Source organism: Lytechinus pictus, chromosome 3 (assembly GCF_037042905.1).
Source record: "Lytechinus pictus isolate F3 Inbred chromosome 3, Lp3.0, whole genome shotgun sequence".
NCBI lineage: Eukaryota > Metazoa > Echinodermata > Echinoidea > Temnopleuroida > Toxopneustidae > Lytechinus > Lytechinus pictus.
In genome coordinates, this window is record NC_087247.1 from 26676935 (window position 1) to 26691571 (window position 14637).

At 33.7% G+C, this 14637-nt stretch overlaps 1 protein-coding gene across 2 annotated transcripts in view; it reads left to right on the forward strand.

Moving 5' to 3' along the window:
- Window positions 1–9737, forward strand: part of LOC129257531 (gamma-tubulin complex component 6-like) — a 46665-nt gene extending 36928 nt beyond the window's left edge. For both annotated transcript variants that reach the window (XM_064096724.1, XM_064096725.1), the window contains exons 24-28: window positions 669–723; window positions 1551–1650; window positions 2773–2834; window positions 7473–7672; window positions 8336–9737. In XM_064096724.1, coding sequence (XP_063952794.1) covers window positions 669–723; window positions 1551–1650; window positions 2773–2834; window positions 7473–7672; window positions 8336–8433 — 515 coding nt within the window. In that variant the 3' untranslated portion in view covers window positions 8434–9737. The remainder of the gene's footprint in view (window positions 1–668; window positions 724–1550; window positions 1651–2772; window positions 2835–7472; window positions 7673–8335) is intronic.
- The last annotated feature ends 4900 nt before the right edge of the window (window positions 9738–14637 follow it).

The following is a 14637-nucleotide window of genomic DNA, read 5'->3' on the forward strand; positions in this document are numbered from 1 at the left end:
AAATAAACTGACCACCCAAGTGTCTATGTGCATAAAAAAAGAAGGGATGTGGCAAGTTTGGAAGAAATTGTGTAATCACTGACAAAATAGCAAAATAAGCATGGGATTAAGTCACATGTTGAGTATTTTTCCAGGCAATATTAATACTATGTCCCACATGTGCTCATCGGTGTTGGCGATTTACAGTGTGATCGTTTTCAGCATAGATTTCATGGTTCACAAAGTTTAGTAATTGTTCCAGTTCCAATTGAAAGTATTTAACCTTGGTTTGGATAATATCTTGCAGATAAAGTATTAATAATATAAGGATTAGTGTCAAATATAGGTTTGGAATATTAAAGACTTTCCTTCATAACAAAAAGGAGGAAAATCCTATTTTTAAGTCAATGAAACTTTGTCTAGTTGTAAAAATCGTATCAGGAATATTTCAAATTAAGGTCAAGAATATTAGAGATCTTCTTAGGAAGTTCAGAATTGTTTGCTTGAACTTCATAACCAAAAGGGAGAAAAAATACTATTTTTAAGTCAATGAAACAATATCTAGTTGTAAAGCAGCCTCATGGTGAGCGATTCCTGATAAACATGTAAGATAAATTTTCAAATTCTTTGCCACATTTATCAACTTAATGAAAATGTCTAATTTGATAATTTTTTCTGCTTCTTTTTAGCAATGCTTCATCAAGCGAGTGGATCACCACAGTATCACCAGCTCCAGCTTTTCAGGTAGTCTAGTTATTTCATTTTGTGGTAGCATTAGCATTATATAAGGGTACCATCACCGATTTATTCTGAAATATGCCTGGCTTTCAACTCCTGTATTTTTATAACAGATTTGTTTTTATTCAGAATAATTTTGTTTGCATAATGGATACATCACCACAGTTAAATATCAAAAGCGTGTTTATATGTGGAATGGTATTTTCTAGGAGCCTTAACGGGCACAGCAAGAAGAGGGAGAAGTTGGGCCACTTATATCAGTGTTCCGAAGAAAGATACAGGCCTTGATAGCATTAATGAACTCAGGACTTTGCTTCTTTGTTCATTGAAACCGAGATGGCATAGGCTAAAGCCATTCCATGCTGCGAATTAGTAGTAGTATTGAACATATTTGATGTTAAAGTTACATATGTTTTCAATGCAAGATGTAACATTTGACCAAGTCTATTTGCACTATATCATGTTTGCATTACCAGTTGAAAAGCAGAATTTAAACCCCAAAAGTAAAGTGCATGGTTCTTTAATAAGTTCTCTAATAAACACATCGAAATGAAAGTTTTTGTATAAAATATTTCAAGAGAAAAGTCAACAGACTTTTATTGAATCCAGAGAAGTTCACAACTTTCCTGAAATGTATATTAACCTGACTTCACTTTGCAAATTGGCAATAACTATGTTCACTTGCTTGCTTCACTTAAAAATTATCAACATTACCATATCTCAATGCGAATGGGTAATATCAAAATGAAGGTGGAAGGCACATGTACTATGAAATGCACAAATTATTAATGTTATATTATTTCATAATTATAATATTTTTCTTATCATTTTAGGCATGAGATGCAGCATTTTGTGAATGTAATGCAAGGCTATGTGGTCAACCAAGTCATTCATGTCAGCTGGGAGGAGTTCCAGAAGGATCTCAAAGAAAATGTAAGATAATTATTTTTTAATGGAAGAACAAATGGTGGCTTGACGGCATCAGCTAACATTTATTTCACTTAAAATAACAATCATAGCGACAATACCCCATTTGTCACATGCGTCTATGATGTGTTATGAAAAATGAAGCCCAGAAAAAAATTACACACAAAAACCATTAGATAGTGCTTCAGAAAAGTGAAATATAAAGTGACTGGAAACACCATCCTATTTATCATCCTTTCCACTAACATGTTACATAAATCTCCCCAGGAGATGATTTTTTCAGTCACAAATATCTTGAAGGTGTCTAACCCCTACGCACCTGTCCCTCACTGGAAATGCAGTGAGTTCAAGATACCGAGAAGGAACCAGGATTTAGGTCTGTTAGCCCTGAGTTCCAACTCGGATGAGGGGCTAGTTCAATGACCACCAAATAAGAATATATATTTCAAATGATAAAGTAATGCAACAAACATAAGCGCTGGAACACAATAGAAATAAGGTGTCATATACTTTTAATTAATTCTCTGACCTCAGAACTGTCACTGAATCAAACAAAACTTATAACAACGAATAAACCAAATACGCATGTAACAGTGATATTGATTGGTCAGTTTATTTAGCGATTGATCGCTGTTCTTTGTGGTTACGGAGCCTTGGTCAGTATGCACATGAGCGAACTGTTGCTGTCACTTACTCATTATTTCTTTTGTATTTTATTATATGAAATATTTTAATTTTCTCATAATGAGAAACATAGTGTGATTCCTCCCTGAATCTCTGGAATTAAAATTGTTGTGACTCATTTGGATTGAATTGATGAAGAGTTTCCTTATTGTCAAATCTGCCTCAATTTGAATATTGTATAAGTCACATAATAAAGTACAAAAGACACAGTGAGGTACTGACCTTTTCAGCTCTCTCATTTGCATATCACCTGTGCTGTACAGACAATAACTACTGTGAAAGTAAGCAAAAATTTAAAATGTGATGACTTTCATATTACACCTCCGATTTTGATTGAATTTACAACCTTATGCTTGTTTGATTTTTCTCTTTTTATTAAAATGAACTTTTTGTGGGATAGACTTTCCCTTTAACTGTCTGCTCATTATGTTATCTTCTCCCCAGGTACACAACCTGGATGATATCAGAGAAAAGCATGGGCTCTATCTCAACAAAGCTATTCTCAGGTAAGTGTCGATGCAGTGATGCTGAAGATGATTAAAAATCTATATCGTAAAAAAATTGAGGAGGGTACTAGTGCTCAGGGAATCTGTATAATTGATTGATTGATTGATTGAATCCATTTATTTCATTTCGATAAAAAGATATTTACAAAGTATAACATAAATGATTATCACATAATATGCCAATATACAAATACATGAAAATATGAAATGAAATAAGAGAACTTAAGGAAAGGCCTTAAAGGCTTTGTGGGTAAAAGTTCCCTCAAATACTTATACTGGATTGCGTTACAGGCATATTAGAATCTTCAATCTGTTATACCCCACCCCCCTCCCTTTAAAAAACATATCGGAATAGTCTTACATGGGTATTATCGACACTCACATCATAACACACAAAACACACTCACCCCACACCACACATACATCAGCTATCAGAGGAATTAGATGCCAAGGTAAAGTTAGGTATATATTAATGTAAATTGATAAACGGTAAACATTGTAACAATACTCAAATGTGAAGGGATAAAAGATATTTTTTCAAAGCCCTCTTAAACTGTAATAACGTTTTACATTCAATAACATTACTTGGGAGGGAGGGAATTCCATATAATAGGTAAACTATGACGCACTGACTTCTGAGACAGAGTATTCCGAACTTTCCACAAATGTATCAAATTTGAACTACGAGTATTATAATTATGTATTTGATAATTGAGAGAGAAATAAGAAGATATAGAATTTGGAAAAAGACCCTGAGAGTACATAAAACCAATCAATGCAGTATGATATTTATAGAGATAATATATATTCAGAGTTTTCAACTTGTAAAATAGGGGGGCTGAATGAGAAAGATAATGACTGCCTGTACAGATGCGTACACATTTCTTTTGAACTTTATGCAGAGAATCTAATTTAGTATGACTGCTGTTACCCCAAAGTACAATACAATATGTAAGATATGGTAATATTAAAGCATTATACAAAGTAAATAATATAGATAAAGGGAGATAAAATCTTAACCTGTACATAATACCTAAGCATTTGGAAACTTTAGACAGAATATTATCAATATGTACATCCCAGCGTAAAGTACTATGTATATAAACTCCAAGAAAATTAGCCACATCTACTTTATCAATAACAACAGAATTAAACTTTAATGAAATATTTGACAAAGATATATCAAAAGCCTTAGTATGGAAAAATATAAAATGTGTTTTACTCAAGTTTACAATTAATCTGTTGGCCTTAAACCAGTTCGAAACATGGGATATTTCAATATTAACATTTCGTTCTAGATCTGCAATTTTAGGCTGAGTATAAAATAAGGTAGTGTCATCAGCATACATGATGTATTCAAACTTATTTGATGAATGTATTATGTCGTTGATATATATTAAAAACAATAAAAGGGCCCAGTATGGAACCCTGTGGAACACCTCTAGTTACGACAGAATAATCTGACGAGAAACAATCATAAACAGTATACTGAAATCTATTTGATAAATAATTAACAAACCATTGTAAAGGAACCCCACGGATACCATAATATTTCAATTTAGAAAGGAGTATTTTGTGATCAACGATGTCGAATGCCTTAGAAAGATCCATCAGTATACAAATCCCAAAATTATTATCAATCATTGCAGAAATGATCTTACTTTGCAAATCAATAACAGCATGTGACGTTGAATGGTTATGCCTAAAGCCATACTGGCTATCTGTAAGAAGTTTATGTTGTAAAAGAAATGAATAAACACGACTATATACACATTTTTCAAGCAACTTAGATAAACTAAGCAAGATTGAGATTAGCCTGTAATTTTGAATTAAATGTGGGTCCCCCTTTTTAAACACTGCAATTATTTTCGCAATCTTGAATTTATCAGGGACTATACCAGTCGACAATGATATATTAAAAATGTAAACTAACGGCTTAACAATAGAATGAATGATTTTCTTAAGAAGAGTACTACTTAAACCATCATGACCACATGCTCTGCTGTTATTCATAGATTTTGAAATTTCAAGTATTTCACTCTCTGTAATTGGCTTAAAGAATACTGAATTTGGATACAAATCTTTTAGGTAATCAGAATGTGAATTGAACGCTACAAAAGAATCGCTCATAGATGAGTCGGTACAATATTTAGAAAAGTGCGAACTAAAAACTTGTACAATATGTTCAGAATTTTCAGTCCTTTCATCGTTGTGCAGAAAATACTGAGGTAAAGATTTTTTTGGTTTATTCAAAACTGATTTAATAACAGACCATGTACCCTTCGGATCGTTTTTCATTTGCTTAAATTTATGACAATAATAGAGTCTTTTAGCATTACGTAGCCAATTATTTACTTTATTCCGATATATTTTGAATTTCCTCTCATTAGAAGCGGAAGTATTGCACACAAAAATTTTATATAATCTATTTTTTCGTTTGATACATTGTTATAAAGAAGGTGATATCCAGGGTTTACGAATTCGTGGTCTATTTTTATTCTTTTTTATCATAGGAAAGTGTTTATCACATAGACTTGTTGAAATATCATTAAATGTGTCATAAAGTGAATTTACATCATTTTTATTGTCATTATATAAAACAGACCAATCAGTTTGTAAAAGTTCAACTTGTAATGTTTTTATTCTATCCTCAGTAATATTCCTATAAGTAAAAGGCTTTGATTTAAAATCAGAACCATCATTTACAACTGGAATAAAAAATACTGGTAAATGGTCAGTAATATCGACAGAAAGAGTTCCACAATGATATCTTAAATCAAGAACATTAGTAAATACATTGTCAATAAGTGTTTCTGTATCTAGCGTTACACAGGTAGGAATTGAGATAAGAGGGGAAAAACCAAATGATGAATTCAAACTCATAAAAGTACTAGCAACACTTGGATGAGAAAATTTCAAAAAATCAATATTAAAATCGCCAGCTATAAATATATTTCTTCTTTCCTTACTCAAAATATTAAGCATATTATTATAAAACTCTAGATATGCATGTATGTCAGAATTTGGTTTCCGGTAGATAACGCCTACAGTGTATTTTACATGAGATTCATAAACAAAATCAATAAACAAATATTCACATACCCTCTCTACATTAGTGTCAAATGAAATATCACTTCTAACTTGATATTGGAGATTTTCTTTCACAAATAACGCCACACCACCCCCACGACTCTCCATTCTGTTAGAATTAACAAATGTATAGCCATCCAAATGAAAGGGGATAATCGGTGTACTAGAAAGCCATGTCTCAGATATTGCTATAATTGAAAATGAATTTTTAAGGATATATAGTAAATCTGTAATGGCGCAAAAAATTTTGTGAAGACTTCTTGCGTTAAAATGAATAAGTGAAAAGCCTGAAATTTTATCAAAATTAGAATTAAACTCAGAAGGTGTATAGCACTTACAGGTAACAAAAGAATCATCAGTATTTAAATCAGGATCAATATTTTCAAATGGATCAGACATGGGGGAGGAATAGGCCTACTTCAAAATGTACAAGGCAATTCCTCTGAGAAACACAAACATACTTACACTCACTCTCACAACACACTTTACACAAGCAGACAAAAAACAGACAACACATATCGTGAAAACTGGGTATTACTAAGAAATGTGAATTTAAATCACAATAAGCTGGATTTTTTTTTCTATATAAAAATAATGCAATATAATGAAATGAAAAGAAATTAGGTGTATATGTGCCAAAAAGAGAAAAAGAGAATTAAAAACAATTTAGTACGATAAAAAGTTTACATGTAGCTTATAAGTAGCTCATCAATTCTATAAAAAAAAATAATTAAAAAGAAAAAAAAAAGTCACTGTCCAGTGTTCGATAATTCATCAGTCAGTTGCTGAACTTTGAAATGCTTTTTAACATGTGAGATTAAATCGCTTTTATATCATAATCATTTCTTATCAATATGAAGATTATCTTTGCTGACATGCCTGCTAATTGTTGGTTTAGAAAAACAGTTGATCAAAATTTCCCATTGTAAGTGTTTTCTCAACAAGAAAACCGAAACAGTGGTGAAGATGATGGTGATATCTCAGCATAGTCTTGACGTTCCAGACCCAGCTCACAATTCGCTCCTTGGGCATAGCATAGTATGATTGTTTTTATTCAACCTTACACATTGATAGTACCAATCCATAGTCACAATATTTTCTCATTCTAAATTACTTTTCAACAAGAAAGCAGAACCAGTGATGAGAACATCTGTCATATCATAAGCATAGTCTTGAAAATCCAGACCCAGTTCCTTTGGCCTGTCATAGCTGATACACATTGATTGTTGTACGAATCTATAGTCACATTAATGAATGCATGATGGTGTAGCGGTTCTGACTCCTATCTCTTAAGCAGAGGGCTGTTGGTTCAAATCATGCTCTGCATGTCAATTTCATTCAGCAATAATCTTATCCAATTGTGCTGCACTCAACCCAGGTGAGGTAAATGGGGAAGTGGCATTAATGTGTTATTTGAAATGCAGTGCGCATAACAGTTTCTTTGATACAGCCAGGGCTATTATGCTGCATTTATGCTGTAAAGCTCTTCAGATAAAGTTATAAGTGTTATATACGCAAGTATAGTAATTGTTAATTTTTTTTTCTTAGATGTCTTCTCAACAAGAAAGCCGCTCCAGTGATGAAGATTATCTGTGATATCCTCAGCCTGGTCCTGAAGGTCCGGACCCAGCTGACGTCGGCTCCCTGGGCCTGGGATGCTTCGTCCAGTCAGGTCATCCACCCTTGCTTTAGGAACATCAAGAAATCTTACATGGCCTTCAAGGAGTACTCTGGATTCCTCTACAAAGGTAAGGAAAGGGTGATTGATATCGATTTCATTTTTACCATCAGGAGATGATCCTGCTAAAAGCATAGAAATGCCACAGGTAATCGAAAAACCATGAGCCACCAAGACCCACCAAGAAGGACCTGTTTTATGAATCGGTATACAAAGCACTGCTATAATTGAGAACAACTGAGATAAATTTATATATAAAAGGAATAGGAATGTTCAATCAAGATATGTGCCCAGAAAACAATCACAGTTTCATAAAGGAATTTATATAGTTATTTCTTGGTCCTCCGCCACTATTCATGATTGGTTTTGGATTTTAGTAGTACTGTCAAACAAGTGAACCATGGAGAATCAAATTTTTATCATTTTTAATTTCAACCATTGTTTACTTGGAGCCAAAATAATTATATATTTTATTGAATGAATACTCCCTGTCTTAAAACCAGACTTTGTTGGTAATATATTTCTGATAAAACAAATTTCCCAAATTCCATCCTTGAAAGCTTGTAGTTTGTTTTTCACCTGGAACATTACATGTATGTTTTCAGGCTATCCATTCATGTTGGATAAGACTTAGCAGGCTAATAATTGAATTACAGAAGTTAAATTCAATCAATAAAATGTGAATTATTTAAGTCATTATCATTAGCATCTTTTATATTCTTATCTTTAACAGTTGTTGCCAAGCTTGTAACCCGTGGTTACCAACCCCATCTAGAAGAATTCATGCTGAGACTCAACTTCAACGACTATTACCAGGAACACAAGTCATGATGGATCCTTTCCGATTGAATTAGTCTTCTATACCACCAAAAGTATTTATTTCATGCATTTCTACAATACTTGATTGATGGTCCTTGCTTGTCATCTGTTTCCCCCCCCCCCCCTTATGGTATATAGGAATCAAAGTAGACCTACAATTTTGATTTATTTTATTATTTAGAGCTGAATTTGTTTTTAGAGCCCAAGACCACTAAAATTATCCAACTTCTTAAGAATAAAAGAAAATAATATCTGAAAATTGCCATTAATGAAAGTAAGAAAAGAAATTTTGAAGAAATAACCAGCTTTTGAATTAAAAAAATGTCAATATCAAGTAATATTACTTTGAATATGCGGTTCAACTGCAGGTAATTTGATGTTTCTGATCTTTGTTTACATCTTTTGATCTATACATGAATGTTTGTTGACTGGATGCTCGTCTCTTCCTTTAATGTCCAATTTTTCAGAATTTCCATACAGTTTTTAATACTCTAATTACCAAAATGCATATAGATGAAGTATTTGTTGTTAAAGATTACTGTTACATTTGTTAGACGTCTATACTGCTTTCCTACTGTGATTTTTTTTATTGACTGGGGATATTTTTTGTATGCTCTACATGATACTAAAGGCCTTGGAGTCACATAGCCCCCAATTTCAAGATATAGATGTTTTAAAATTAAGTATCTATATATTTATTCATAAAATTAATTATACACTTTCCTAATTTACTATAAAAAACTCATTCCACAGAGTTGCTCCCTTTTTTTCAGGGGACAGCAGTATACTTAACCCCCCCCCAAAAAAAAAAAAAACCGCTAAACTTTGGTAGTTGCATTCAGCAATAATTTTGAGAGAAAGCTTTAAAGTGAAATAGTTAAATCTAGGCTGAACTATAGTCAACTTAGGATCATCATCAGAGATAAGTGCACAATGACAGATGTATTACATTTTTTTAAGACGTATAAAGGGGCAGAATGCCATGTCTATATTGGTACATGTAATTACTGACCAATTACTCATGGTTTGCAATAGAGACATTTAATGCATATTTTTTTGTTTATTGTGTCATTTGGTTCCAAAACACTCTAACTTACCATAACTGATGGCTTCCTGATTAAGAACAAATATTTTTTTCAAATGATTATGCAATGAATCAGCTGTGTTGCTGTGTGCATTGATTATATTTTGTTACACATATTAGAAACCCCTGATGAGAAATTGTCTCAAAAACAACACCCACTCAAAATACAGTGATCATTTTGTAGGATTCTAGTTCAAAATCTTTTTTGATAGTTACCAGAATTATAATTTATTTTTACACTGGAGACTGAATATGAGCAAAAACACTAGATTTAAAGATATTTGGATAATGAAGCTCTTATTTATATTTTATATTTAGTTGTTCAGCTTGGCTGATTCTCATTTGTTTTGTTTCTTTCATTTTTTTATCTGTCCAACAGTCATGGTATTCACCATTTCCTAGAAAACAATATATTTGCTGGAAAATCTCTATAGTTTATTGTTTCATACAATATTATGAATAATTCTTGCCCTTTTGTATGTGTAGCATGGATTCTAGCTGCACATATTTTGAGGAATTGGTTCAAACAAATATCTTGAATCTGAAGTTCCTCATGATTCCCCTTTCCACACAAAAATGTTGAAAAATAAATCAATTCATTATATTTGCTGTGGAAGGTTTACTGCATAAGCATTATGCTCATATTTTGTGGATGAGATAAATGCATATATTGAAATTGAATTCTAGGTTCAACAGACTGTGAATTGAGATTGACAATCTCTTAGGCCCGAATTCACAAAGGTTGAGTCCATGGTTTATGCAGATTTCCTGTAAAAATTACGCTTGATTTAGCGCATATCGGGCGCGTGTATAAAACATGTCCAATGCTGATGCGCGCATTTGTCACAGAGCGCCAAATCGGCGCCTGTTGCCATGGTTAGATACGCTATTTTATTCATGAGTCCACTGTTTTTGTCTCACCTGCATAGCAGAGTGAGACTATAGGCGCCGCTTTTCCGACGGTGGCGGCGGCGGCGTCAACACCAAATCTTAACCTGAGGTTAAGTTTTTGAAATGACAGCATAACTTAGAAAGTATGTGGACCTAGTTCATGAAACTTGGCCATAAGGTTAATCAAGTATTACTGAACATCATGCCTGAGTTTCATGTCACATGACCAAGGTCAAAGGTCATTCAGGGTCAATGAACTTAGACCATGTTGGGGGAATCAACATCAAAATCTTACCCTAAGGTTAAGTTTTTGAAATGTCATCATAACTTAGAAAATATATGGACCTAGTTCATGAAACTTATACATAAGGTTAATCAAGTATCACTGAACATCCTGCATGAGTTTCACATCACATGATCAAGGTCAAAGGTCATTTAGGGTCAATGAACTTTGGCCGAATTGGGGGTATCTGTTGAATTACCATCATAACTTTAAAAGTTTATGGATCTGATTCATGAAACTTGGACATAATAATAATCAAGTATTACTGAACATCCTGTGCAAGTTTCAGGTCACATGGTCAAGGTCAAAGGTCATTTAGGGTCAATGAACTTTGGTCAAATTGGGGTATTTGTTGAATTACCACCATAACTTTGAAAGTGTGTTGGTCTAGTTCATAAAACTTGGACATAAGAGTAATCAAGTATCACTGAACATCCTGTGCGCATTTTAGGTCACATGACCAAGGTCAAAGGTCAATGAACTTTGGCCATAATGGGGGTATCTGTTGAATTACCATCATACATGTGTAACTTGGAAAGTTGATGGATCTGACTCATGAAACTTGGACATAAGAGTAATCAAGTATCACTGAACATCCTGTGTGAGTTTCAGGTCACATGATCAAGGTCAAAGGTCATGTAAGGTCAATGAACTTTGGCCACGTTATGGGTATTTGTTGAATTACCATCATATCTCTATAAGTGTATTGGTCTAGTTCATAAAACGTGGAAATAAGAGTAACCAAGTATTACTGAACATCTTGTGCGAGCTATAGTAGTTTTCAAAATCAGCACTGCTGCTATATTGAATCGCGTGATGCAGGTGAGACGGCCAGAGGCATTCCACTTGTTATTCATGAGTCCACTCTTCCACAGTGGACTCATAAATAAAATAGCGTATCTTACCATGGTAACAGGCGTCAATTTAGCGCACTGTGACAAAAGCGCACATCAGCATTGGAAATGTTTTATACATGCGCCCGATACGCGATAAATTAAGCGTAATTTATACATGAAATCTGCATAAACCATGGATTCAACCGTGGGTTTTCAAAACCACCTTTGTGAATTCGGGCCTTAGAGTTCCATCATTATGCAATCTTTATATCATTGTAAATATGTATATACATTGTACATCTGATGGATTCTTGTATTTTCACCAACTAGAAATTTGCAACTGTAGTTATATACAATTTGTATTATTTTCATATTCATTATGTATATATTTGAAAAATTAAACAAAAATAATTGTCCAGAAGAGGACATTACCGTAAACATGTACTTTGCAATTGTGTTTCTTTATTTTTCAGTGAATTAAAAATAGGTTGTCATCAATTTCTATGAGGAGAGAATAGAATGATAATTTGCCAATCCTTAAATTGTGATAAAAAAAAAGGAATTAAGAATAGCTTTAAACAATATTACATTAGTGGAGCTAGCAAGTAGATGTCCCATCTAAAGACACTCTTGACCTTAGTATCATGCACTTTTTTGGACATGGAGAGTCTCGGAGAGTAAGATATTGGTCCATATTGTAATGTCCAGTTTAATCTGTGCTTAAATTATGAGAAGCCAAAAAAATGTCATAATTTTGTTTACATTATATATTTCATTATATATTTTGTATGTTTTGTGTGTCCTTTCCCCACAATTTCAACCCACGAAGGTATGTATTATTCATTATTCCCAGATGAATTCAACAGCAAAATCTCTGATGAAAAAAACTTGAACCTTTACTGTTAGAAAGAGTTGTGGCACAATTGGCTATTTATAATAAAAGCACATTTTACCACTAGAGTTTAAGTTAAACCTAGTTCAGGCCAGTGACTGGAGGAGAAAAGAAAATGTGTAGCATATGCATTACATTTCATTAGGTTTGTTTGTCATGATGTCTTTCTACCCTAGGTAAATGACAAAACCTGTTACTTGATAAGCACTAGAATGTTATCAAGTTTCGCAATAAAGTTGGAAATAACATTACTTTGAGTGGGAAAGTTCACCCTTGGCTCTAATAAAACAGGAAATTGAGAGATACATTAACAATGCTTTGATGAAAATCTGTCAAATGATAAGTTCTTACTATTTGGGGGTTTATTTATTGATGCCACAAATAAGCAGCTCCTCTAGAAGTCATGCGATTTACATGTAAATTCAATCAATTATCACTTGTTCTCTGATTCATGATAGTTGAATACCCTTTTTTGCAAAAAGCATTTACAATTACAAGTTTGCATAGGATGACCTTCCATGAGTTGAATATTAAAGTCAAAGCACTTTTTCAAACCAGGGGGCCGTTTCTTAGAGCTGTTCGTAAGTTAAGCGTGACTTTAAGAATGACTGGTGCGCATACATTCGTAATTCCGAAGCTTCGTTATTACGAAGGTTCGTTAATCCGAAAACAAATTGAGGTTCGTAATTCCGAAGGTTCGTTAGTCCGAAAACTAAATGATTAACGAACCTTATTTCGTTTTCGGAACAACGAACCTTATTTCGTTTTCGGATTAACGAACCTTCGGAACATCGAACCTTATTTCGTTTTCGGATTATCGAACCTTCGGAATAACGAATCTTCGGAATAACGCCACAAATGTTCGGATTAACGAACCCTTTTACGTTTTCGGATTAACGAACATCGAGGTATAGGCAATTTACGTGTTTCGGAATTACGAACCTTCGGAATTACGAAGTGTAACCTGACTGGTGATCCTTTCTTGTGGTAAATGATATTCACCATTGAGTGTTCATTGGTGATTATTTAGCGTGTAAGAAAGGATCACCAGTTGTTCTCATAAAGTTGTTCTTAACTTACGAACAGCTTTATGAAACATCCACCAGTATAATTACAAAAAACATGAATGTTCATCTTCGAAGTTTTTTTAAGTTTTTCATCTAAGTTGTAAAGATGGATGGACAGGGGCAGATTCATCAGTGTACCAAATGGAAAGATATACTTTTTTCAATATCTGACAGAAAAAATTGCCCTTGATGGAATGTTTGGCATGTTGGTGATGAGCTGCTTGTAAGTGATGCACAAAATAAAAAAATGTGAATATTAATCATCTGTGATATTTGTTTAGCAAGTTTAATAAGTGTTACACTTGTGCTAAAGCTGGGGCAGTGGCGTACCTAGGATTTTCCACAGGGGGGGGGCAAAACCGTCCACCAAAAAATTTGACAAGCAAAAAAAAAAAAAAAAAAAAAAAAAAAAAAAGGTCTTCCAGCTCGTCAGGGGGGCATTGAAGGTCTTATAGCTCGTCAGGGGGGGGGGGGGCAAAAAAGGTTTTTCAAGCCCGTCAGGGGGGGGCAAAGATACGTTTTTGCATGGGTTGTGACTCGTCAGGGGGGGCAGAGTGCCCCCCCTGCCCCCCCCCCCCCCCCCCCCCCCCCCCCCCGTAGGTACGCTAGTGAGCTGGGGCCTTAGTATGCAGTGCTTAGAAACATTGTATTAAGCACTATATAAATGTTGCATATTATTATCATTATTATTATACATTAACCCCCCCCCCCCCCTGATTTGAAGATTTAGAATTCTTTAATGGAAATTCATCAACTTTATGTGTTCAATTTTCTGCTGTAATAAAAGTTAACTTGATGTCAGATGAACTCTCCCTTAAAGGACAAGTCCACCCCAACAAAAAGTTGATTTGAATAAAAAGAGAAAGATCCAACAAGCATAACACTGAAAATTTCATCAAAATCGGATGTAAATAAGAAAGTTATGACATTTTTAAAGTTTCGCTTAATTTCACAAAACAGCTGTATGCACATCCTGGCTGGTATGCAAATGAGAAGACTATGACGTCATCCACTCACTATTTCTTTTGTATTTTATTATATGAGATATTCTAATTTTCTCCTCATTGTCAAGTGATACAAAGATTAATTCCTCCCAAAACATGTGGAATTAGCATTGTTTAATACTATATGGTTCAGTCAAGTTTTTGTCAAATCTATAAAAA